The sequence below is a fragment of the Microtus pennsylvanicus genome, chromosome 1 (genome assembly GCF_037038515.1).
Source record: "Microtus pennsylvanicus isolate mMicPen1 chromosome 1, mMicPen1.hap1, whole genome shotgun sequence".
Taxonomy (NCBI): domain Eukaryota; kingdom Metazoa; phylum Chordata; class Mammalia; order Rodentia; family Cricetidae; genus Microtus; species Microtus pennsylvanicus.
The window spans coordinates 135,515,102-135,541,866 of NC_134579.1; the positions used below are offsets into that span (position 1 = coordinate 135,515,102).

The 26,765-nt window shown below is 53.2% G+C and overlaps 1 protein-coding gene across 4 annotated transcripts in view; it reads left to right on the plus strand.

Annotated features, from left to right (window-relative positions):
• Sipa1l3 (signal induced proliferation associated 1 like 3) overlaps nucleotides 1–26,149 on the plus strand; it is a 205,307-nt gene extending 179,158 nt beyond the window's left edge. For all 4 annotated transcript variants that reach the window (XM_075986135.1, XM_075986127.1, XM_075986144.1 and 1 more), the window contains 7 exons: nucleotides 631–828; nucleotides 11,815–11,980; nucleotides 12,657–12,900; nucleotides 15,442–15,585; nucleotides 20,301–20,436; nucleotides 21,729–21,810; nucleotides 24,048–26,149. In XM_075986135.1, coding sequence (XP_075842250.1) covers nucleotides 631–828; nucleotides 11,815–11,980; nucleotides 12,657–12,900; nucleotides 15,442–15,585; nucleotides 20,301–20,436; nucleotides 21,729–21,810; nucleotides 24,048–24,191 — 1,114 coding nt within the window. In that variant the 3' untranslated portion in view covers nucleotides 24,192–26,149. The remainder of the gene's footprint in view (nucleotides 1–630; nucleotides 829–11,814; nucleotides 11,981–12,656; nucleotides 12,901–15,441; nucleotides 15,586–20,300; nucleotides 20,437–21,728; nucleotides 21,811–24,047) is intronic.
• The last annotated feature ends 616 nt before the right edge of the window (nucleotides 26,150–26,765 follow it).

A 26,765-nucleotide genomic window follows, 5' to 3' on the forward strand; every position in this document is an offset into this window, starting at 1 on the left:
TGAAATGCGCTTTTTGGTTGGTTGGTTGGTTGGTTGGTTGGTTGGTTGGTTGGTTGGTTGGTTGGTTGGTTTTTCAAGACAGAGTTTCTCTGTGTAACAGTCCTGGCTGTCTTGGAACTCACTCTGTAGACAAGGTTGGCCTCAAACTCACAGAGATCCCCCTGCCTCTGCCTCCCAAATCCTGGGATTAAAGGCGTGTGCCACCACTGCCCAGTGTGAATGTGTGTTTATGTGGCGTGCATGTACATGGAGAGGCCAAAGGTTGACCTGACAGCAGGTGTCTTTCTTAATCACTCTGCCGTGTATAAATGAAGACCTGGTCTCTCACTTGAACCCAGAGCTCCTGGTTCCAGCCTGTCCCTGCAGCTTGCTAGGATTACAGGCCACACCCACCCAGCATTTATGTGGGTACTGGGGATGCAGACTCCATTCCTGCTCTTGTGCAGCAAGTGCTTTGCCCACAGGGCCATGCCCCAGCCCCTTCTCCGTCTCCTGTGGACAGGCTGACCTGAGTGCTGGGACTGCACAGGTGCACCACCATACTCAACTGTTGCTGGCATTTGCTTCAGCAGCCATGGATTCGTGTCCCCCTTGTGTAAGTGACTCTTTTCTTTGTCTTTGCTTTTGCAGTGACATGGGCTCCAGGGCTGGCTACCCCACTCAGGTTTACAAAACAGCCAGTGCAGAGACTCCCCGGCCCTTCCAGCTCTCCACGTCCGTCCCTAAGTCTTTCTTCTCCAAGCAACCAGCACACAACAAGCATCCAACTGGATGGAAGAGAACAGACGAGCCCCCACCACGGCCACTCCCCTTCACTGACACTAAGAAGTAAGTGCCACTGAGAGACCACTGGGGCATCTCTGGAACGGGAAAATGTGACTCACTGTATTCCACACCTGAGTTTTCAATTATGAACAAGACAGGTGACAAAGGCCCCAGTTCTTAGGGAACTGACATTCAGCTGGGAATAGTGAGCATGGCAGATAAGAAACTCGTGTTGAATACAGCGGCGTGCTGCTGTGGTCTCGGCACTCCTGTCCCTGTTTCCCATTCCTGGGTCGAGTGCTAGGAGTTAGAGAGATGCTGCAGCATCCAGCTTTCCACACAGGCTCCGGAGATTGAACGCAGCTCATGTGGCTTTCATGGCGAGTACTTCACACCCACTGAGCCGTCTCCTTGGCTGTTGTTTGTTTGCTTGCTCACTTTTTAATTTATTCATTTATTTGTGTGTGAGTTTATGTGCATATATGTGTGTGAAGGTCAGGAAAACAAGTCGGGCATCCCTCTCTGTCACTCTCTGCCTTTTACTGTGAGGCAGGATCTCTCCCTGAACCTTGGTCTCCCACTTTCTCTGTTGGACTAGACTCCAGCAAGGTCCTGTGAGCCCCCTCAGAGGTGTGGTTGCAGGAATGGACAGAATGCCTGGCTTGTACACAGCTGAGATCTGAACTTCATGATTGTACAGCAAGCACTTAACCGCTGAGAGCTATCTCTTCAGCTCCATACAGAGTGAAAGAAAGAGGAAGTGGGCTGTGAAGCTAAGAAAGGGCTTTGGTGCCTGGCAGTGGTGGCACGTGCCTTTAATCCCAGCTGTCGGGAGACAGAGGCAGGCGAATCTCTGTGAGTTCGAGGCCAGCCTGGTCTACAGAGCGAGTTCCAGGACAGGCTCCAAAGCTACACAAAGAAACCCTGACTCAAAAAAACAAAAAAATTTAAAGAAAAGAAAAGGGGGGGGGGGCTTTGGTGCCAGGTGGGAGTGGTACATACCTTTAATCCCAGCACTCAAGAGGCAGAGACAGGCAGATCTCATGAGTTCAAGGACAGCCTGGTCTACAGAGCGAGTTCCAGGACAGCCAGGACTACACAGAGAAACGCTGTCTCAAAAAAAACAAACAAACAGAAAAGATTATTGATGAGCTTTATTTATTCACGTACTGAAGAGAGGCGCACATGTGCAGGTCAGAAGACCTCTTCAGGAGGCAGTTTTCTCCTCCCTCTGTGGATTCCAGGGATCAAACTTAAGTCCTCCCTTTGGCACAAGCCCCTCCCCACTGAGCCATCTTGCCGGCCTCTTCTAATTGCATTCATTTACTGAAAGCTCGCGACATCTCCATGAGGACATGATATTCTCCCCACTTAATAGATAAAGCAACTGGGGCTCAAGGTTCAATGCTATCTGGAGATGGCCCTTACATCAGAATCCACATAGCCAAGCCCAAAGGTCCTCTCTGTTGGCGGGGGAGCTTCTGCCATCCTCCATCTCTTCTTCCCAACGCCTTTCTTCCTGACCTGGATGGAGCTGTTTAAATCTGTGGGTGACATAGAGCTTGGGGGGAAAGAGGCACCAGGAGACAGAAGACGGTCCCTGGAGGTGTCGACGGGCTCTGAAAATTCAGTTCACAAGTGTCACTGACAGCCAGAGGGGACTCTGAAAATTAGAATCTGGCCATTGCTCCCCTTCTTACTTATTCCAGCCACCTGCCCCAGGATTAATGTTGGAGGCTCGGGGTCACTGGGCACGCTCTGTATCAAGCTCTTATGAACCACGTTCCTTGGACGGACTCCGGTCTAGTCCTGCCTGATCTGCCCCACACCTCCACCCTTCACTCTGCCCCAGCTACACTGACCTGTTGCTGGGCCTCAGATTCAGTGCATGCTGACCCCACCCCAGGGCCTTTGCGCTGCCTCTTCCCATGGCCTGGAATATTCTTCGAGAGAGAGTCTAAGCTAATGCCACCTCCAGACAGGCCTTTGCCAGGATAGGGGAGTCCCCACTGTCAATGTGTGTCTCTTCACTTTGTTTTTTTGGTTTTTCGAGACAGGGTTTCTCTGTGGTTTTGAAGCCTGTCCTGGAACTAGCTCTTGTAGACCAGGCTGGTCTCGAACTCACAGAGATCCGCCTGCCTCTGCCTCCCAAGTGCTGGGATTCAAGGCGTGCGCCACCACCGCCGGCCCTTCACTTTGTTCTACTTCTCATTTTTCCCACTGGAAGTCAAGTGCCACTGTCTTGGTCACGGACCACTTGTGTTCCCCCTGGCACACACTGGGGTAGCTTGGTCAGTAAATGTACTAGAATGGATCTCGTTTGATTCTATAACCCCAATAAGCAAGAGCCACCCCTCCCCCACACACACACACACTTTTTGTTCAGGTGGGAAGTTAAGCCCTGCAGAACCCACATGCTCCTCAGTGTCCTGCGGCTCCATTGCTGTCCTCTTCACTTTCCCTCCCTTTGCCTGCAGCGCCCACTCCCTCATCTTCTGTTCTATGGGGATCTGCAGGGCCGTCCCAGAGAGGGACACAAACTTACACTGTAGACGTGGCTGTCTCACAGTCCTGGAGGAGGCGGGGTCTCCACTGACTGTCTCACAGTCCTGGAGGCGGGGTCTCCACTGACTGTCTCACAGTCCTGGAGGGGGCGGGGTCTCCACTGACTGTCTCACAGTCCTGGAGGGGGCGGGGTCTCCACTGACTGTCTCACACATGGTTCTGGAGGGGGTGGCAGGGTCTCCCACTAGTGGCCATGAGGGAGAGATGGTCTGTTCTGGGGCCTTCTCTAGAATCCCGCGCTAGGCTAGCTTACTCTGGCCTTCCCTTCCTTGGGTCGCTCCCTCTGGTGATCTCTGTAGCCACCTTTCCGGAGTCTTGTCAGATCCGCACCCATCCTGTTGGTTTCAGTTCAGCCTGATTACCTGCCCAAAGTGTTCTTATCACTGAGCCACCTGTCCAGACCTGACGATGCTTCTGTCTGTACCTTCCCATTTTATAAAGTTTCTGGGGAGCATATTTTATTTTCCGGTGCTTAAACCCAGGGCCTCGTGCCTTCTAAGCAAGGTTTCTCTGCTGAGTTGCAGCTCAGCTGTGGAGCTTTGAACTTAGACTTTCCCATAGCATCTCCAGATCGTGACCTTGTCACTTACAGGGACTCTTGACTCATCCAACCCAGTTTTTCAGAAAGCACTATATTTGACTCCTTGAGTTTAGACACAGTCACTGAAATACGATGCTGTTGCTAGGGGGTCAGGCTCAATGTAGAAATCTTGCCTTGCCTGTGCAAGGGTTCTAAGCCTCGCATGCCAATAAAAACCAAAAATCTCACCAGGTATGGTGGCACACCTCCCCCAGCCTGGACTACTTTGTCATGGTCCTTTTCACCCGTCAGCCTTGGACTTTCCCTCCACAAGGTCACCAGGGTCCTTACCATTCCTACTCAATGTCTCCGCCTCCCTCTTCATCAGCCCTGGTCATGGGTATCTGACAATCTCATCAGGCCTTGTCTAAAGCTGAATGTCCCACTAGTGGGTGTCCCACAAGGACCAGCACAGGGAGTGTGGCCTGTGAGCCAGGCTTTGCTGCCCGGCCCTAGACCCTCCTGACCACCCCACAGGAGGAGCCCGTTTTCCGAAGGCACCATTAGTGCCTCACCCAAGGTCCCCAATTAGATGAGGCACAGCAAATTCAGGACCCAAACCAGTGGCCTCTCGTCTCCCAGACTCAGGCAGCGGGACCCACGTTTGAGATGGTATGAAGTAGGAAAGGCAGGTCATGTGCAGCAGAGGACCGAGCATCTGCCACCACAGGGCGCTATGCTGGCCCTGACCAACAGCTCTGCCTCAGCGATGATCAGGCAAGCCTCGTTTGCTCGCTTTGTCAATGATCTCTCAAGTGAGTGGCTTCCCTTCACTCAGCCTCCAGAGGGATGGTAAGGGATGGGTGTCCACCATTGACTGCTCACCTCAGGGTCCATCTCTTTAAATTGGGGTGGGCTAATTTCTACTAGGGAAGCTGCGAGGGCTTTTGAGGTCATCCCAAGTCTGCAAGCAGAGAGCTAGTTGGTAAAGGATATGCCAGGCTGGGGCAGCCACACTGTGCCAGAGGCATGGGGGCAGGGCATGCAGCCTTCCCTCCTTGCTGCCTCCACCTTAAAGACTGACCTAGCTGGAAGGCTGGCACTACCCCACAGGTAACCATGCTTGGACCTCTCTGGAGTGCACATGCACCACTTCCCCAGCAACACGACATAGCATGTTATTAAGATATGTAGTTTTTAAGGGCCAGTGACCCTTGTCTGAGAATTAGGCACAGGAGGCCCTGAGACCAGCTCTGCTGACACCATGGGGCCTGAGTTGTTGTCAGGAAGACAAGGCCCCAGTCACAACTGAGGATCCAGGCATGAACAGCCACAAAGAGGGACAATCCCCTGGACTCAGGACCTGGGAGAATGAGCGAGTTCTCGGGAGGTGGAGTCCACCGCAGCTGCAGCTGCAGGTGCAGTTCCACGGGTCACAGTACTGACGTCCACGCTCCACACCACTTTGTTTTGGCCTCCCAGACAATCAGTGCCCTTTCCGGGGAAGTAACTATGGCTACCTGAGGAATGCACACAGTTAGGCATACAGTGCCCAGGCACGGCCCAGGGCCCACACACTGAACTCTGCTTGACTCATGAACAGGTCACTGTGTGGTTCAGGGCAGCTAACAGGCATGCCTTCCACAGGTGTCTTCAGTTTCCTGAGCCTCAGTTTCCCCCAGAGACAAGATTGAAGACAATAATGCCTCTGCCACAGAAGTGATATGAGGGTTCAGTGGGGCTATGGGTGCTGGCTTCCAGTGGTTGACCCTAGCTTCCAGGTTCCCTTCTTCCTCAGGTTCAGCAACCCCCTACTCCAGCTCAACGCCACCAAGAAAAGAACCATAGGAGCCTCTCCTTGGGCACCAATTACCCACAAACAGTTAGAGCTGTCCATACCTTTTTCCATTGGCTGCTGCCAGCCATGTTGGCAGAACCCTCAGCCCTGCCAGGCTGACAGCCATACTAATTAGCTTAATTAACCTGGTCCCGAGGGAGCCGCCCCATTTGGAGGCCAGAGCACCACACTGGCTGGGGTGGCTCACAGCCATGCCCGACTCACTGCTTTCCTGTACTTCATCCTGTCTGTCACAGGAAGAAACTGCCGCTGCTCGAGTCCTGTGTGCACAGCTTCCTTTTTCTTCTGTCTTTAGTTTTAAAATTAGTACTATATTAGTTTTGCCAGCATGTGTGTTTGCACCACATGTGCACTGTGCCTGTAGAGGCCAGAAAGGACGTCAGATCCCCTGGGACTGTAGTTACAGATGTTTTTAAGGCTCCATGTGGGTCCTGGGAATCTAACTGGAGTCCTGGAAGAGCAGCCAGAGCTCTTAATCACTGAGCCATCCCTCCAGCCCCAGAGCTTACTTTGTGGTTGTTCTTCTTCTGATGGAATTAAACCACAGCGTGGCAAAATCTGAGTGTAGATAGCGTGGACAAATCAGCATTATGTCTAGGAGTGCTGGACAGACCTGTAGTTTTCCTTTGGAGAAAATTAAATACTGCAGAAGGTTTAAGGTTTGGATTTCTATTCTGTTGTTGTTAGGGTTTTGTTTTACTTGAGAGGGCTGTTAGGTTGTGTGTTGCTGGTTTAAGTGTGTGCATGTCTCGCCCCCACGCTCACATGCTTGCTCTAGTGCAAACACACGTGGATATGTGCATGCCACAGCAGGAGGTCAGGGGACAACTTTGAGGAGTAGGTTCTCACCTTCCACTGTGGACTCCAGGGATGGCACTCAGACTGTCAGTCTTTCATAGCAAGTACTTTATGCACTGAGGCAGGATCTCTGGCAGCTCCAGTTGGCGGAACTTGTCAGATAGCTGAAGATGACCTTGAACACCCGACCCCACTCCTTTAGCCTTCTCGGCTAAGGTTACAGATGTGCACCACCATGCCCAGCATTATAGAAGGTGGAACAGTGCACAGTAAGAGTGCACATTCCTAGCCACAGAGTCCCCTCCGCAAAGGCAGCCACTGTTTGATTTCTTCTGCATCCTTCCAGACGTGTGCAGAGCATGATCCTGCATGTGTGGTTGCGTGTGCATCTCGTGCTCCATTAGGAGTTACAGGTGGTCTTAAGCCATTGTGTGGGTGATGGGAACTAAACCCAGGTCCTCTGCCAGGGCAGCAAGTGCTCCTCACTGCTGAGCCGTCTCTTCAACAACCCTCTTCATTTTTCTTTTGAGGCTTTTATTACTGTTGTTTGAAATTATCACTGTACAGGGGAGTAACCTTGAACTCACAGCTGCCTCCTCAGCCTTTTGAGTGCTTGTGCCATGTGTGGGCGCTTGCTCCCTTTTGTCTCTGTCAACACCGTTATCAGCTGTACTTGTGTTTGGTTTTTTCCCTTCATGTCTTTTGGCAGTGACTTCATAGTAGGGTATAGGAAATGGCCTTGTACTTCAGAGCCATGGAGTGGCTTTTCCATAGAATAATTTAGAGCCACCAACCCTAAGATCACTAGATTTGGACAACTATAGAGACCAGAGAACTAGGCAAAGAAGAAAGATAAGAGGTGTTGAAACCAGCCTTGTTTTAGGATGGAGATCAATGGTAGCAGGTCAACCTAGAATCCCCCAGTGAGGGGCTGCGGTGTGACTCAGTGGTAGAGCCCCTGCCTAGAATCCCCCAGTGAGGGGCTGGGGTGTGGCTCAGTGGTAGAGCCCCTGCCTAGAATCCCCCAGTGAGGGGCTAGAGTGTGGCTCAGTGGTAGAGCACCTGCCTAGAATCCCCCAGTGAGGGGCTGGGGTGTGGCCCAGTGGTAGAGCCCCTGCCTAGAATCCCCCAGTGAGGGGCTGGGGTGTGACTCAGTGGTAGAGCCCCTGCCTAGAATCCCCCAGTGAGGGGCTGGGGTGTGGCTCAGTGGTAGAGCCCCTGCCTAGAATCCCCCAGTGAGGGGCTGGGGTGTGACTCAGTGGTAGAGCCCCTGCCTAGAATCCCCCAGTGAGGGGCTGGGGTGTGGCTCAGTGGTAGAGCCCCTGCCTAGAATCCCCAGTGAGGGGCTGGGGTGTGGCTCAGTGGTAGAGCCCCTGCCTAGAATCCCCAGTGAGGGGCTGGGGTGTGGCTCAGTGGTAGAGCCCCTGCCTAGAATCCCCCAGTGAGGGGCTGGGGTGTGGCTCAGTGGTAGAGCCCCTGCCTAGAATCCCCCAGTGAGGGGCTGGGGTGTGGCTCAGTGGTAGAGCCTCTGCCTAGAATCCCCCAGTGAGGGGCTGGGGTGTGGCTCAGTGGTAGAACACCTGCCTAGAATCCCCCAGTGAGGGGCTGGGGTGTGGCTCAGTGGTAGAGCCCCTGCCTAGAATCCCCCAGTGAGGGCTGGGGGCATGGCTCAGTGATGTATCATGGCCCTAGGTTTCATCCTCAGCATCACCCCAAAATATATATATTTGGGGGGCTATTATTTTTTGTTTTTTTAAATTCATGTTAGGCAAGAGTACTTTGCTGCTGAGCTACAGCTCTAGCCCTGCTGCAGAGGATCTGCATGTTATGTTAGCTCCACAGACAGGACCCATGCACACTCTAGCCCTGCTGCAGAGGATCTGCATGTTATGTTAGCTCCACAGACAGGACCCATGCACACTCTGCATCGTGTGTTCCTGTAGACCTCTTCCCTGAAGTAGAACTGTTAGGGTGGAGAAAGTGCCCGTTTAATTGTATTCCGTGGATCTTTTACACTCCCTCGAGAGGAGAAGGCTGAACATGCTCTCTCCATGGAAGCTATACTGGGGCGGACCTGCTCCCCATTAGGGCAGAGGACCCTGCCTTGAGGATTCTGGGAAAAGCCAACACCCAAAGTTCGGGGAAGGGAGGCCTTCCCGCTACCTCAGAAGAACATTTGTGTGGGGTGTGCTTCATTTGTCCTCCCGCTCTCCTCAGCTCTCCTCAGAAGTCATAAGCTTTCCAGTTGCCCCGGGAATTCCTTCCCAGTAAGGACAGAGACCACGGAGAGCCCTAGACCTGCAGATGTAGTTTGGGGAGGAATATGGGCTGACAAAGCCTCACTACCCTCTCCAGCCACCTTCCTTAAAACCACAAGGGCAGCCTAAGGAACAGAAAGAAAATGCATATTCCAAACCCCCTGTAGCCCAAGAGATCTAACTTCTGTTCTGGGTTCCAGTACCAACTAGGGAAGGCCAGGTTCCAGCAGGGTCTCAGAAGAGAAAGTCCTGTCTCTCCACCATGGCGTGTGACTCCCGCTCCCCAGAGGTGATGAGCAGTTCTCATACCACCCGACACTGTGTTTTGTGAACAAATCAAATGTGGGCACGTTTCACGTATCACACACAGTCCATCTGTGATACAGACATGACACCTCAGAGTCAGGCATGGTCTCATGCCGGTAACCCTAGCACTCAGGAGGCTGAGGCAGGAGGATACTATGTTCCAGGCCAACTTGAGCCATATAGCAAGACCCTGTCTCAAAAAAGCCAAGCAGAAGAACAAAGGAAAAGGGTGCAGGGAACTAAGGTGTAGACAGTAACAGAATACTTGCCTAGCATACATGAAGCCCTGGGTATGATCCCATCATCACAAAGAACTAACTAATTAATTTAAAATTTAGAATAAGTGCTGGGGAGATGGCTCAGTGGTTAAGAGCACTGGCTTCTTTTCCAGGGGATCCAGTACCCTCTTCAGGCCTCTGTAGGTGCCAGGCACACAAGTGTGGTGCACAGACATACATGCAGGCAAAACACGCATATACATAAAACTTATATAAAAATTAAAATTAAGAATAAGTTAGGTCTGTTGGGGTGTGTACCTTTAATCCTAGTCCTAGAGACAGAGGAAGCTGGGTCTCTGCAAGTTCAAGCGTGACTACACAGCAAGTCCCAGATCATCCAGGGCTACAGAGGGACCCTGTCTCCAAAACACAGACACAGAAACAAACCTCTGTTCACACAAGTGGCTACCTTGGTTTCTGCTTGCTTGGTTGGTTCTTTTTATTTTGCTTATGTGTATATGTGTGTGTTGTGGGATGTGTGTGTGTGTGCACATGTGTGCAGGGCAGAAGAGGTCATTGGATTCCTTGGAACTGGAGTGGCAAGTGATTGTGAGCTACCTTCCATAGGTGTGGGAACCAAACTTGTGTCCCCTGGAAGAGCAGCAAGCACTCTTAACTGCTGATATCTGCAGCCCCTTGTCTGGCTTGGTTTAGATTTTAAGACAAGATCTTATGTAGCCCAGGCTGGCCACAGATTCGGTACGTAGTTAAAGATTACCCCGAGCTCCTGATTCTCGCCTCCACCCCCCAAATGCCGGGACTACAGATGTGTGCTGCCACACCTGGCTTAGGCGGTACTGGAGATAGAACTTGGGGTTTAGTGCGTGCTGGACAGACACTTCCAGCCGATTACACACCCAGCCCTGCTGCATAGCTTCAGAGCCCCGTACAAGGTGGTGCCTCATAAAGCCTTCGCTCCTAACATTGTTTCTCCCTAGGAGTAGCAAGGACTCAAGTCAGAGCCCAGGTTTCCCCCAGCCATGTCAGACCTAGACTAGAAGCCAGGCCACAAACAGAAGCAAGAGGAGGCCTATAAGTCACAGTGACTCTCGGGCTTCTGGGTGGTTGGCTGGTGTGAAAGGAGCTGGGAGTCACAGGAGCCACTACAAACATCTGCTTCTGTCACAGGCAGCCAGGTGCTTGGCAGCAGATCCCAGAGCAGCTGGAATACTCTGGGACACTATCTCGGTCATGTTTCTATTGCTGTGAAGATACTATGACCACGGCAACTTATAAAAGAGTTTATTTGGCTGGGCGATGGTGGCGCACGCCTTTAATCCTAGCAGAGACAGGTAGATCTTTGTGAGTTCAAGGCCAGCCTAGTCTACAGGAGCTAGTTCCAGGATAGGCTCCAAAGCTACAGAGAAACCCTGTCTCGAAAAACACGAATGAATGAATGAATGAGTTTCTTTAGGGCTTACAGTTGCAGAGGGCTCAGTCCCTGACATGACAGGCGTGGTGTAAAGCAGTGCTGAGGGCTTATGTCTGGAGACACAACCACTAGGCAGGAAGACACACTTGGAGTGCTGAGACTCTTTTGAGACCTCAAGGTTTACCCCCAGTAACACAGCACCTATCCTTTCCAGATGGTTCCATCAGCTAGGTACCAAGTATACAAACATACGAGCGTCATTCAAACCACCACAGATATAGTGGGGCCTGTCTGAGGTCTCACAGCAGGAGCAAGCAGGGGCAAGACTGAGCCAAGCCTGCTCTCTCCTGGGATTCCTTTCCCTACCCAAGTCCCCTGTACCCCAGTGACCCCAGAGGTAGCCTACCTCTGTATTCTGAAGAGCTGCACAGACAGAGAGAGCTATGGGTCAGCAGGGAGAGAGGAGAGTGGACCCTCTGATGTGGGGGAATCTGTTATCCCACGTGACAGGACAGGAAACCCCACCTGAGCTGCCCGAGTTCCTACAGCAGGGGCGAGGGCTTTCTGGATACCCCATCATTCTTGTTAGGGACATACCTCTCACCTGCCGACCTCTGTGAGCCCTGCCGCCCACATATCCTCCCGACATACATCCAGGCCTACCACTGGCCAACTGGCAGCTCAACCCCAGGACTCCCTGGGAGCCATCAGAAATCCATACGGTGTCTCTCAAGTCTCAGCAGTCTGTCCCTGTCTCTTCCCAGGCCTCACCTTGCTCACTCTTCCACTGTGTGGATTCTTCCCTTGATTGCCCTTCCCCCCAGAAAAGAACTTGCAATCTCCATCCCTCCACCCAGCCTTATTTGCTTCAAAACATGCTTTTTTGTCTCACAAGGGGCCCCTTTGTTCACCTGCCTAGCATCAGTCCCCTCCCGCAGGTGGCTCCCGGTCAGGCAGGCTCCCAGCGCAGATGAGAGTGCAGAGGCAAGTGGCATAGAGGAGGCACAGTCCCTGGTGGTAGTGGTAGTCTGCTCTAGTCCCGATGGCCCTGAGAAGCACCGTCAGGTCCTCTGACTCCAGTGTTCCTGTTCCAGGCAGGTGGACACCAACGCAAAGAATGTCTTTGGTCAGCCTCGGCTGAGGGCATCCCTGCGAGACCTCCGGTCCCCACGGAAGAACTACAAGTCAACCATCGAGGACGACCTAAAGAAGCTCATTATCATGGACAACCTGGGCCCAGAGCAGGATCGGGACACAGGGGTGCGTGCCTGGTGGCCTAGGGCCCGTATGGGGGAGGTGATGCTCCCTAGCCTGTCTCCAGACTTTGGTATCTGCTGGCCCTGCTGGGGTGTGAGTGAAGGTCTATGCTACCCACAGACAGAGCCAAGACTTAAGCCAACTGGAAAAGGCCCCAGACTCTGGGTCTCACATCTTTCTCCCAGAGCCCAAGCGGGAACCCAGCTGTTCAGAGCACAGGAACCACAAGCAGGGTGGGTTCCTGTTGCCCAAAGACAGACCAAAGCAGCAGGCACTACAGTCTCTCTATTGCCTCTGGCTCTCCCTTATTGCCGGGCTGCAGTCCATGGGAACCAAGATAGGCCTCCACTGGGCACACACCTGTGATCCCAGTCCTCAGGAGACAGAGGCAGGAGAATCACAGGTCCCAGGCCAGCCTGGGCTACATGACTAGCTGAGACCATATCCGAAAAGAAAAGGCGTGCATACCTCAGTGGTAAAGTGCTGATATAAGGCTAGAGTTGGATCAGAAGCCTTGGGCCACAGTCAGGGCTAGGGAGCCTGCGGGGAGGGGGGGAGTCTAGTGCTGTGACCAGTAAGGGTACAGGAGTGGACACTGGTAAGAACCTGCGGGGAAGCCCCTTGGACAGGGACCACAGCCCAGCATGCCCTTCCCATGTCCCTCCTGTCTCGGCTGCAGTCCCCCCAGAAGAGCCTGCAGCGGACACTGTCAGATGAGAGCCTGTGCAGTGGGCGCCGGGAGCCCAGCTTTGCCAACCCTGCCAGCCTGGAGCCAGGCCTGCCCAGCGATGTGCTCTTCACCAGCACCTGCGCCTTCCCCTCCAGCACACTGCCCGCCCGCCGCCAGCACCAGCACCCCCACCCCCCCAGCGGGGCACCCAGCACCATTCCAGCCAATGGCAATGGCTTCCCAGAGAAGAAATGTGAGCCTGGGCATTTGGGGGCTGCAGGTCCCCCAGGGCTGGGAAGTGGGGTGCACTGCGGGTGGGAGGCACCTGGTAGTCCTATGTGGCCAGTAGTGTGAGGAAGGGAAGGGTGCACAGGTGCTCCAAGGAACCTCAAGGGACCAAACACTGGGTCACCCGAGACCAGGGAAGTCAGCTTCCCCAAGGATAGGCAGCCTCCCCGCCCCCACCAGCCTCCCTGTTCCCGCCAGCCTCCCTGCTCCTCACCAGCCTCCCTGCTCCTCACCAGCCTCCCTGCTCCTCACCAGCCTCCCTGCTCCTCACCAGCCTCCCTGCTCCTCACCAGCCTCCCTGCTCCTCACCAGCCTCCCCCTCCCACCAGCCTCCCTACTCCCACCAGCCTCCCCCTCCCACCAGCCTCCCCCTCCCACCAGCCTCCCTACTCCCACCAGCCTCCCCCTCCCACCAGCCTCCCTGCTCCTCACCAGCCTCCCCGCTCCTCACCAGCCTCCCCCTCCCACCAGCCTCCCTGTTCCCCTAAACATCCCATTTTCTGAACATTTATCTAATTACCTGACTTCCCCAAATATTCTACTTGGCGGGGGTTCCTGGGTGAGTCTTACACACCCCTTCATTTCATGGAGCAGGTATTTATTGAATATGCCCTGCACGTGGGGCCCTGGTCCATCATCTCCTCAAAAAGCCATGGTGTGGCCAGCATGCTGGCACGTCTGGAATTCTAGCACTTGCAGGTAGAAGGCTCGTGAGTTCGAGGCCGGTCTGGAATTCTAGCAAGACCTATCTCGTCTGAGAAAGAAAACATGGCACAGCAGCTAAAGCTGCATGGCTCTACTCTGTGAGCCTCCTCTCCTGCCTGACAAGCAGTGGATACAACCCTGCTCACTGCGGCAAAACCCATCCAGACACCCTGGAGGCTACTTGTCTGTTTGTCTGTCTGGGCATTGCTTGGTTGGTTTGAGACAGAGTCTCTCTACGTAGCCCTGGCTGATCTGGGACTTGCTCTGTAGACCAGGCTGGCCTTGAACTCAGCGATCCTCCCGCCCCTGCCCCCCAAGCCCTGGAATTAAAGGCGTGCGCCACCACTGCCCTAATATGCACAACAATGCTGGAGTACAGGAAGATGTCCTTACAGTCCCATGCCAGGTCCTGTCAGGGCTGAGGGCCCATCCTAAAATCCAGACTGTCTTGAGTTTAGATGTGTTCTGTGCCTAGGATTTCCACTTAAGGGTCCTGTCCCCACATCATCTAGACATGAAGCTCCCTGTATCTCTCCCACGTTATAGGAGGTGTGATAAAGGAAATTTTGGGGCCCTTTTAAGGGAGTCATCTCATCTCTTAAAATCTTTCTGCAGTAGCCAAGTATGGGGGAACACACCTGTGGTCCTAGTACTTAGGGGATGAAAGCAGGAAGACCCAGGGTTCAAGGTCAGCCTCGCCTATACCATGAATTTGAAACCAGCTTGGTCTAATGAAGCCTTGCTTCAAAAAAGCTAACAAAATTTGTAATCCTCCCATGGTGCCCCACTGTCCTCGCCTTGGAGTTCTGAGGCTTTTCGCCCCAGGCCCCCACAGATAGCTGTGCTCTTCCAGCCTCTTCCTTCAGGCCTATGTCCCTGTGCTCCAGGCTGACCCTCCTGCCCACCTGACAGAGCACCCCAGCCGTCCTTGGTGCCTCCATGCTTCCTAAGTCCACCCTTGCACCCTGCCCCTGTCCTCAGCCTTGATGTCCTGCTCCCCCAGGACACACCCAGTTCACGCCAGAAGAAGCTGAGGAGTGCTGTGCACGGAGGTCCACTCAACAGGCAGATCTGAGCTCCTTCCTCCGTCTCTGCCACGCTCTCTCCACCTGGGCCCAGCTGCCCTCCCCTCTCCCTGTCAGACCCACAGCCCTGGGTTCTCCCATCCCACTCCTGCCTGAGCACTCTGCCCTAGCCCCCGTGGGTGTCCTCCCCTCGGACTAGAAATATGCTGGCAGCCTGGGTTTGTCAGGCTTCTGCCTCCCAGACCATCTCAGAACTCCAGGGGTGCTGAGTGTGCTCCCTGAGCAAAGCCCTCAGCCCTGACAGGACCTGGCATGGGACTGTAAGGACATCTTCCTGTACTCCAGCGTTGCTGTAGGGACAGCCAGACATCCCGTCCACACATCCCAGGGGCAGCCGCACACCCACCTCTCCAGGAGGAACCGTACAGTGCAGGTAGAGGACAAAGTCTTAGTGGTGACCACACGGCCTGCCACTTCAGACTTTCCTCCTCCTGCTCGTTCTGAAGCTCCCGGAGCGCCTCGGTGTTTCTGAAACCTCGGGGACTTCTGGCTGCTGCTTCCTAGGAACGCTTTCCTCTCCAGTGCCCACCTTCCATGGCAGAGCCGTGCTCTGAGGTTGCCTCAGGAACACAGACACCCAGCGTCACGGTGCCCTTGCCCTGCTGAAGCTCTCTCTCCCTGATGCATACCTGACGTGAACAGTGTGAATATCTGTCTTTCTGTCCCTTCCACGCCGTCATGGTCAGTCACCTCCCTGTCCCCACTTTCTCACATAGCCGCCCTTTCAGCCTCGGAGCTCTCACTGGCTGATGGACGGGACCGGCCCCTACGGCGGCTTGACCCTGGAATGATGCCTCTCCCAGACACGGCTACTGGTCTTGAGTGGTCTAGCCTGGTGAATGCTGCCAAGGCCTACGAAGGTAGGTGGCCTCCACCCAGCCCCCCTGATACCCAGTGCCCATCTGTTCTGGGGGGATTTCTGTACCTGGGTTCCAGAGTCGCGGAGAGTGAAGCTAAATCCTTGTGTTGTCATTGACTAACCATGCGACACAAACAAGTGACCCCTTCTGACCCACACTACCTCACCAACTGCCTGGGCTGCGCAGTGGTCGCATGCGCACTGCACATGAAGAAGTAGTACCGTGCATCCTTAATTGCAGCACTCAGGAGGCAGTGGCTGGCGGATCTCTGAGTCTGAGGCCAGCCTGGTCTACAAAGAGAGTTCTAGGACGGCCAGGACTACACAGAGAAACCCTGTCTCAACATCTATCCCCCCAAAAAAGGTGGCCCCAGAGCAAGCCCTCCACAAACAGTGCCCTATTGAAGGCTGCATGGTAGCCTGATCTACAAAACAAGTTCCAAGTTCCAAAACAGCCAGGAGTATGTAGAGAATGTAGAGAGACCCTGTTCAAAAACAACAACAACAAGGCCTGGTTGAGCAGTCAAACTACAAACTATAGGGAATACTTTTTTTTGTTTTATTTTGTTTTTTAAGACAGGGTTTCTCTGTATAACAGCCCCGGCTGTCCTGAACTCACTCTATAGTCCAGGCTGCCTCAAACTCACAGAGATCCACCTGCCTCTGCCTCCTGATTGTGGATTAAAGGTGTGCACCACCACCGCCCGGCCAGGTGACACTTCTAAATTCAGCAAATTGAGTAAGGCCCAGAGTCCTGCCAGCCCCTGCTCTGCTGTTTGTGGGACCTCGCCCTGCCACCGACAGCTGCTAGAGCTGTGGCTGTCACATCCCCACCCCAGAACAGTAAAGACGAAAGACACACACCTTACATCAAGGGAAACCTTGCTCCTGTCCACTGACTTCTTCACCAGGGCCTCAGCCCATGTGCCCAGCTCAGACCGATCTGTGAGTTGTGGTATAGCATACTGGTAAAATGCTTGTGTGTAAGGCCCTGGGCTGTTGTTTGGTTGGATGGTTTGGTTTTTTGATACAGGGTTTCTCTGTGTAGTCCTGGCTGTCCTGAAACTCACCCTATAGACCACGCTGGTCTTGAACTCAGCGATACCTCTGCTTCTGCCTCCCGAGTGCTACTACCACCCAGCTATAAACCCCTGGCTTTGATCCCAATGCTGAATGAGCACTGGAATGACTGGGTTTGTTTGTTGTTTGTTTGTTTTAGACAGGTTTCAGACAACCCAGGCTGGCCTTATTCCTTCCTTTGTCCATCTACCGAGCACAGAATTCCCCAGCCTGGCCTCAGATTTGTGGTTCTCCTGCCTTAGCCTCTCCAGTGCTAGGCTTGCAAGGATGTGGCCTTAACACCTGACCTGCCACAATCTTTTTAAGTTCTTTGTAATTCAGCCCAGCCTAGATTGCATCAGCTGTGGCTGTGTGGACTGGGTAGACGCCATTCCTGCCAGCCTCTCTCTCTCAAGGACCATGATGGGAAAGCAGTAATGGTTTCGATTAAAGTGGAACTCACGTGGTTTTGTTTTCATTTTGCTTTCTCTTTTCTATGGTACTAGAGCATCCCATGTGCTCTGCCACCTAACAGTAGCCCTAAGGGCATTAGGCTTACCTTGATGTCCCCAATACTAGGCAGTGTCAGACCAAGAATTACTTGGATCTTTGACTTTGGGAGGAAGAGCAAGCAGTGGGGACTGGACCAGATCTAAAAGAAAGGAGCTCAGCTGGCCTGCTCCCAGCAGAGGAAGTACCAAATGGGTTGACAAGGAAACCAGAGCCTGCCGCCTACGTGTGATCCCCAGCTTTGCCTGTGAGGAGCTTTGTGACAAGCCATTAACCCCTCATGCCTCAGTTCATCTATAAAATCTCTTTTCTGCCCCACAAATTGTGAGCGTTGGTTGAATCTGTACTCATTACAGTGCTTAAGAACCACTGCAGAGCAGAGATGAGCAGCAGTGGAGCAGCCTAGAATCCCCCAGTGAGGGGCTGGGGCGTGGCTCAGGGTTAGAGCCCCTGCCTAGAATCCCCCAGTGAGGGGCTGGGGTGTGGCTCAGTGGTAGAGCCCCTGCCTAGAGTCCCCCAGTGAGGGGCTGGGGCGTGGCTCAGTGGTAGAGCCCCTGCCTAGAATCCCCAGTAAGGGGCTAGGGTGTGGCTCAGTGGTAGAACCCCTGCCTAGAATCCCCAGTGAGGGGCTGGGGTGTGGCTCAGTGGTAGAGCCCCTGCCTAGAATCCCCCAGTGAGGGGCTGGGGTGTGGCTCAGTGGTTGAGCCCCTGCCTAGAATCCCCCAGTGAGGGGCTGGGGTGTGGCTCAGTGGTAGAGCCCCTGCCTAGAATCCTCCCAGTGAGGGGCTGGGGTGTGGCTCAGTGGTAGAGCCCCTGCCTAGAATCCTCCAGTGAGGGGCTGGGGTGTGGTTCAGTGGTAGAGCCCCTGCCTAGAATCCTCCCAGTGAGGGGCTGGGGTGTGGCTCAGTGGTAGAGCCCCTGCCTAGAATCCCCCAGTGAAGGGCTGGGTGTGGCTCAGTGGTAGAGCCCCTGCCTAGAATCCCCCAGTGAGGGGCTGGGGGTGTGGCTCAGTGGTAGAGCCCCTGCCTAGAATCCTCCCAGTGAGGGGCTGGGGTGTGGCTCAGTGGTAGAGCCCCTGCCTAGAATCCTCCAGTGAGGGGCTGGGGGTGTGACTCAGTGGTAGAGCTCCTTCCTAGAATAGATATATGTGATAGAAGTTTCTGTCCCACCCAATCCCACAACCATTCAGCCCCAAATAAACACACAGAGGCTTATATTGATTATAAACGGTTTGGCCTATTGTTCAGGCTTATTACTAAATACCTCTTATAACTTAAACTAACCCATAATTTTTATCTATGTTTAGCCATGTGGCTTGGTATCTTTTCTTGGTAAGGCATTCTCATCTTGCTTCCTTCGCTTCTGGATGACAACTGTGTCTCCGCCTTTCCTCTTTCTAGAATTCTTCTAGTCTGGTCTCCCCACCTATACTTCCTGCCTGGATACTAGTCTATCAGCTTTTTTTTTTTTTTTGGTTTTTCGAGACAGGGTTTCTCTGTGGCTTTGGAGCCTGTCCTGGAACTAGCTCTGTAGACCAGGCTGGTCTCGAACTCACAGAGATCCGCCTGCCTCTGCCTCCCTAGTGCTGGGATTAAAGGTGTGCGCCACCACCGCCCGGCTATCAGCTTTTTATTAAACCACTATGAGTGACAAATCTTTACGGTGTACAAGAGCACTACCCACAGCGGTTATACACTTCAGCTGTGCTGTGAGCCTGGATGGCTCTTCTGCATTTCTAAGGGGTTTCCTGAGAGCCAGGAAGACCACTGGAGGGCACTGGAAGTCTGTGCTCTGAGCCTGAGCTGTAAAGATCCTCTTTACAATCTTTGGCTTCTGGGCTGGAGAAATAGCTTACTAATTAGGAAAACTTGCTACTCCTACTCTGCCGGAGAATCTGAACTTGGTTCCCAGCACCCACTCTGGGTCACATCCACATAAACTCCACCTCCAAGGGGAATCTGATATTCTCCGGTTTCCACAGGCAGACACACACGTAGCATTCTCTGTCTCTCTCTCTCTCTGTCTCTCTCTCTGTCTCTCTCTCTCTCTCTCTCTCTCACACACACACACACACACACACACACACATATATATAATTAAAAATAAATTTTAAAAAGAAAGAAAAGGTTGGGTGTGGTGACACACACCTTTAATCTTTAATCCCAGCACTCTGGAGGCAGAGGCAGGTGGATCTCTATGAGTTCAAGGCCAGCCTGGTCTACTGAGGGAGTTCCAGGACAGCTAGGGATGTTAAAACAGAGAAATCCTGGGCTGGAGAGATGGCTCAGAGTTTAAGAGCGCTGACTGTTCTTCCAGAGGTCCTGAGTTCAATTCCCAGCAACCACATGGTAGCTCACAACCATCTGTAATGATATCTGGCGCCCTCTTCTGGCCTGTAAGTGTACATGCAGGCATGGCACTCTATATAAAAAAATAAAATAAAATAAAATGTTAAAAAAAAAAAAAGCAGAGAAATCCTGAATCAAAAACCCCAAAATAAAATAAAACCTAAAATTAAAAAAACGAAAAGAAATGAAAGAAAGACATCATTAAAGCAATACAAATGGGGGCTGGGGAGCTGAGGACCCGGTTCAGTTCCCAGTACTGATCACATGGCAGCCCACAGCGTAGCAGAGGACCCGGGTTCAGTTCCCAGTACTGATCACATGGCAGCTCAGAGCTGTCTGTAACTTCTGTTCCTGGGGGATCTGATGCCCTCATACAGATGGATACCTATAGGCAAAACGCCAATGTATGTAAGATAAAATAAATAAATTTTAAAAAAAGCATAATTTTAGGAACTTGGGCTTGGTGGCACATATCTATAATTACAGCACTCAGAAGGCTGAGAAAGGAGGGTTTAAGGCCAACCTGAGCTACAGAGTGACACCCTGACTCAAAAAAGAAAAGCCAGACATGGTGGCTCATGCCTGAAATCCAAGCATCCAACAGTCTGAGAGGGGAGAATCACTCCCTGAGCTCAAGGCCAGCCTGGCTACAAAATGAGGCCGTGCCTCAGAGAGGGGTCAGCAGGCGGGAAATGGGTGGAGACTGGGGTTTGTAGGAGGCAGTGTCAGTCAAGGAGAAGCTGAGGCTGCCTGCCTCACCTGGAAGAACTCAGTCCCCTTCTCTCTTGTTCCCTGGCAGTGCAAAGAGCTGTCTCGCTCTTCTCGCTCAATGACCCAGCCCTGAGCCCAGACATCCCTCCCGCACACAGTCCAGTCCACAGCCACCTGAGCTTGGAGCGGAGCCCACAGACTCCTAGGACCACCCCCACCTTGAGGTGAGTTTCTGTGCAAACACTGGGGTTCATCACCCCATGGTACTGCAGGCCACCCCTTTGCTCCAAGGGCAGGAGGTCCCTTTGTCCCTTGCCTAATGGCTAGAGTTGTTACACCAGCCATGTCCTGGGGATCAGCAGTGATGCAGACTGAGCCCTCTGCACTGCTGGGCATGTACAGACCATCCATGGATGCTAAGGTGCAGCTGCACCCTCAGGAGGCTGTGCGAGAGAGAGGACAAGGAGACGGGGTCCACTTTGTCATCTCGCCCTGGCTCCTCCAGTTGAATGCAATGAATCTGAGTGCTCAAGCTCAGCAGAAAGTGAAGGGCTGGCAGAGAAAGCCTTAAGGGCCATGCTGCCCACAGGGGACTCAACAGGGCACTCGCAGTATCTGCGCCAGCTGCCCACAAGGTTCTGCTTGCCACGGGCCTGCCCAGCATTTAGTGGTTCCTGGAAGCCTTTTCTGAGAAAACATTGATACATGCTTTTCTTTACACCCTAGTTGGTCGTAGACCTTGACGGTCATGAGAAACATGGAGTTACAGAGAATAGATGCTACAGTTCGAGAGACTGTGGGGACCTGTGTACCCGCAGCTCCCTAAGATGAGGACCAGGGAGGGGAGGAAAAGAGGAGGAGAGCCAGGAAGACCCAGCAGCCTGACCTCTGCAGCCCTTCTGCCAAACCCCTCTAAGGATAAGAGCCCTAAGCATCTGTAGCCTCAGCTCTGTGCAGGGAAGTGCCACGTGCTTCCAAAATGCCAGGCTGACCTGGGGCTGGGAGATTCCTCCCAGCTAGATCCCAGGCAGCAGGTCCCAGCCCCTGCACTTGGTGGACAGCGTCCCCTGCCTCAGCCTGGGGCTGGCTTCTGTAGACCGACCACACCAGTGCAGAGTAAGCTAGGTTCCATCGCCATTGATGGTGCTGTTGTCCATGGCTCATGTGGACTTTTTGGGCTTGGGCTGTGCTCGGTCTGCACTGCTAACTGGACAACCGCTCGAGAGAGTTTTTTGTGTCTCATGAGTACACAGCGCAGGTTCTTCCTAAAGTTACACACCTTCAGGTCAGCCCCCACCCAGCCCTAACCTGGCCTAGTGCTTCCTCAGCCTACATCCACAGATAGCCTGGGCCCAAGGGCAGGAAGGGGCTGCCTCTAGCTTCCCCGCTGGGCTTTCAGGAAGTGAGGACTCACCAGAGACTAGAGAGCGTGTACCTCAAATCTCCCAACTATGAGGAAGAACTGTCCTCAGAGGCTGGCAGGCCGCAGAACTGACCCAATCCCTTGTCTCTCCAGTGAGGAGCCACCCCTGGACCTGACAGGCAAGGTATACCAACTGGAGGTGATGCTGAAGCAGCTGCACACAGACCTGCAGAAGGTGAGACTTACAGTACACCTCCCACCTGCTCCCCATGCGCTGGGCAGCACCTGTCTCCCTACAGTACACCTCCCGCCTGTTCCCCATGCGCTGGGCAGCACCTGCCTCCCTACAGTATACCTCCCACCTGCTCCCCATGCGCTGGGCAGCACCTGCCTCCCTACAGTATACCTCCCACCTGTTCCCCATGCGCTGGGCAGCACCTGTCTCCCTACAGTATACCTCCCACCTGCTCCCCATGCGCTGGGCAGCACCTGTCTCCCTACAGTATACTTCCCACCTGCTCCCCATGCGCTGGGCAGCACCTGTCTCCTTACAGTATACCTCCCACCTGCTCCCCATGCGCTGGGCAGCACCTGCCTCCCTACAGTATACCTCCCACCTGTTCCCCATGCGCTGGGCAGCACCTGTCTCCTTACAGTATACCTCCCACCTGCTCCCCATGCGCTGGGCAGCACCTGTCTCCCTACAGTACACCTCCCACCTGCTCCCCATGCGCTGGGCAGCACCTGTCTCCCCTGCCCCCTCTGCTCTTGAGTACAGTCACAAGGAGATTGAAAAACCTAGCAAGTAGGCTGGGTGGTGGTGGCGCATGCCATTAATCCCAGCACTCGGGAGGCAGAGACAGGCGGATCTCTGTGTGAGTTTGAGGCCAGCCTGCTCTACAAGAGCGAGTTCCAGGACATCCAGGGCTGTTATACATAGAAACCCTGTCTTGAAAAACCAAAAAAGAAAAATCTAGCAAGCATGGAGAAACATGACATGTAGCTCAATTGGTTGAGTACTTGTCCATCCCTAGCATTGCCCACACTGGGTGCTTATAATCCCAGCACTCAGGGCATGGAGGCAGGAGAATCAGAAGTTCAGGGTCATCAGCTACACAGGGAATTTTTAGTCCGCCTGAATTACATGAGATCATATCTTTAAATAAAAGTACAATAGTAAACGGAGCCAGATGTTGACCGTCAACAGGAGAATGGTGGTACAGATTATAGGTCATTTATGCAGCAGAAGTTTGCAGCCAATTAAAGTAAGAATTTTAGCTAAGTCTCATAGCATCTATATAACAAACCAGGCATCCCCCATGCCTGTAACCCCAGCTCTGCATGGGGCAGAGACTGGATGGTCTCAGGTGCAAGTGTTGGCTTCCAGCCAATCCAAGAAAATAATAACCCTAGGTTCAGAGAGTTACTTTAAATAGGTGAAGATTGACAGAGGAAGACACCTGGACCCTCTCCACACACCTGTGCTTGTACACACACCTGCACATACATAAATAAGAAAATAAGTTAAAATGAATAAATAGTAGTTTATCCATTGACTAACGTGCAGTCAAAGACAAAGCCAATAACTTTAGTAAGAAAGAGTCCGGAATGGCCTTGACATTCCTGCCTCACGGTCCCCATTGCTGGGATTACAGGTGCGCCTCCACACCATCATGACATTTTTAAAACAGTCCTGCCAGGCGATGGTAGCGCACGCCTTTAATCCCAGCAGTCAGGAGGCAGAGGCAGGCGGATCTCTGAGTTTGAGGCCAGCCTGGTCTACAGAGTGAATTCCAGGACAGCCAGGGCCACACAGAGAAACCCCGTCTCAAAAACAAAACAAACAAAACACGACAAAAGGGTAGTCGTGTGTGGACGGTCCTCTAATAAGCAGCATTCCAGCCGCATCTCCTGCGTCTGTGTACCAGCTGAGGGCATGGGGGATAAGAAGCAGCTAGAGTGGAGAAGGCTTTACTTATAGATTTGGGGTAATTCAAGGCAGGAAACAGCGGCGCCTCAGCAGTAAGTCCTCAATACAGAAATCAGGGACCCTAGTTCAGATCCCCACCCCAGCACCCCTGAAGGCCTTGGCGTATTCCCTGCCTTGGGTGTCAAGCAGTCTTGGCTCTGGTGAGGCTTGGCCTTTTTTTCCGCGAAAATGAAGTGGTGGTGCATGCCTGTGACGCCAGCGATAGGGAGGCTGAGACAAGAGGATGGCAGACTTGACATCAGCCTGAACTACACAGCAAGACCCTAGCTAAAAGAAGAAACCACTTCAAAGACTTTCAAGCCGCCAGTCAGAGGCCAGGACATGAAGTAACTTGCCCAGGGTTGTTCATCTGTAAAAAGAGCTGGGATTTGAACCCTTGTAGCCAGGCCTATCAGGCCGCAGTAGCTGTGGTCTGTTCCTGTTGTGTGCGCTGCTAGGAGCACCCTTGGCCACTGTACTAACCCAGCCCTTTTGCCCCCCAGGAGAGGCAGGACAAGGTGGTGCTGCAATCAGAGGTGGCCAGCCTTCGCCAGAACAATCAGCGGTTGCAGGAGGAATCACAGGCCGCCAGTGAGCAGCTACGCAAATTCGCCGAGCTCTTCAGCAGGGAGAAGAAGGAACTCTGAGGCACCCTGGGCTCAGCCCTGGAGCCTCCCTGGCTGGCAGGCAGTGGCTTCAGGTTGCAGGGGTGACAGGTCATGCAGCCACAGCCCCGCACCCACTGCCCCCGCAACCTTCTGTGGGGACTTAGCCCCAGGCGCAGTGAGCTAGCTTGGCCCCTCTCAGCTGCTCTCTGTGGCCCTGCAAGCCTTGTAGCCTGTTCCTAAGACCCAGCTGCCTGGAGCTGTGTTAGTGGGAGGGGCCTAGGAGCCCCTGCATGAGAACTAGGGAACAAAATGGGCCCTTTCTTCCCCTACTCTCTGATGGTCCAGGGCTCCTCTGTCCCCAGTGCGCTGGCTCCAGACAGCATGGACATCACCCTCTGAGTCCCCCTTCCATACAGGAACCAGGAGCACTTTCATAGAGTTTAAATTATTTTCCTGGGGCCCCAGAATAGACAAGAACCCCTAGCATCCAGATCCACTCCTTTGAGAAACCCTGTTTGTACAGTAAAGACTGTTTATACGATCCTTTTCTATCTGCTCCACTCTAACAGACACAGGCCCCTCTGCCTTCAGCTACTGATCCGCCAGCCGTGTGCTCCTCCCCTAGCACAACTAGGCCATTGCCTCCCACTCCAGAGGCAGCAGGGACCCTGGGGACAGGGCTGAAGCACAGCCTTCACCTGTCTGGTCCTCTTTTCTTTTTCAAGTCTCCCTGGCCACACTCCAGCCGCCAGCGGCCACCAGACATGCTCACTGTGCTCCCCGGGGAGCACTCAGTGCAACCCCCAGAGACGCTGATTCTCCAAAGGCAATAAGGGGCAGCTTGGTCTGGGTCTATGCTGCTCATCCAGGAAACACAAATTCCCTTTTTTTCCTTCTTTAAAAACAAACAGAAAAGAATATATATATATATTTATTTTTTCATGTAGAGTTGTGCCAGAACAAGTTTGAATGGCCACAATCTGTGGGTTCTCCCACCCCAGGGTCAAGACATGTCCGCATGGGCCAGGGATCAGTGTGAGGACCTGGAGGAATGTGGGGGCAGCAGGTGGGGAGCAGTCAGCAGCATGGATTGGCCCCAGAGCCACGGATAGATGGCCCAGCGCTCAGCCCAGGACCCTTTACCTTCTCTTCGGGCCCATGACCTCTCTGGGAGGGCTCTGAGGCCACACACAACAGGCACTCCACTCCAGGTGTGCCAGACTGGAGGGCAGAAGGGTACCCACAGCTCCCTGTGACCCGCCTCTGGCCCTGGGGAACCCCGAGTTGTGAGGGAGCAGCCTGCCATGTCCTCCACCCACCGTGGAATGATGGTGGCAGACCAGGCTACCCAGTGTCCTCACATCCTCAGCCCTGGCCAGCTACTGTGATGTCCTCTTTCCTGATCCCCTTCCTGAAGGGTTCTCCAGCCCCTGCCCCTCCCCCTTCCCTCAGACACCAGACCTGGAGCCTGCCCTCTCTTCCCCCCTCCCTTCCTCCCCCTCCCTCCCTTCGTTTCTTTCTTTACTATGTCTCCTCATGTCTTCAGATCATTCCAATCATTTTGGGGACCTAATCATGTACATTGACAATTGTAAATTATAATTTTTTGTTTTATTATTTTTGTAAGAATTTCTGCAAAAAAAATAACTATTTAATTTGAGGTTGATGTTCTGTCTGATGGCTAGAGATAGCAGCAGGCTTTTTTTCCATGTTGATTTGTTCCATTTGGATTTTTTATCATTCTTTATTGTCTCCCCACCCCCACTCCCCTTTCCCATTCCCATCCCTGTCTTGAGATTTCTGGCATGTTTCAGGAGGTTTCAAAGGAAATAAACGTTTCATAGAAATGGCTGGTGTGCTCACAGGCAGCTGCCCGGAAATCAACGCGGCTCCCTCCTAATGCATATCACACCCCTGCTGCACAGCACAGCTTACTGCTCATCCTCAGCATCCAGACACCAGAAACCCGACTCAGATTGTACAATTGTGCTCAAGTTAAAAAGATAAATAAAAAATAAAAAAAAAGCTAGGTCTGCAGGGTGGACATGGTAACACAAGCCTTTAAGCTCGTCATGCAGGAGACAAGGCAAGTGGATCTCTTGAGTTCTAAGCCAGCCTGCTCAGAATAGCAAGCTCCAGGCTAGCTAGGGCTACACAGTGAAACCCTGTCTCAGAATGGGGAGGAGGGTGGTCTGCTTTTGTCTGGTGTAATGGCTCCCTCTGAGACTGGGGCTGGAGGATCTCTGAAAGTTCAAGGCCAGCCTGGACTCCACAGCAGGAGCCCACCTCTCTAGAAGAAAAAGGCAGCTGTGTTGGTCACTTTTGTAATCTCAGCTCTTAAAGTGAGGGCACCAGGAATTCTTGGTCACCCTCGGCTAGCAAGTTTAAGGCCAGCCTGTGCTGTCCCCAGATAAAGTGGTAATAGTCCTTAAAAAAAAAAAAATGCTGGGTTAGAAGTGGCTCAGTGGTTAAGAACACCGTCTACCCTTCCATAGTACTCCGGACCCAAGGGACGCTATTTCCTTCTGATGTTTTAAGGGGGCGGGGAAAGGCTGAACAAAGGTAGCCCACACCTTTAATTCCAACCCTTGGCAGGCAGAGACCAGCGTAGTT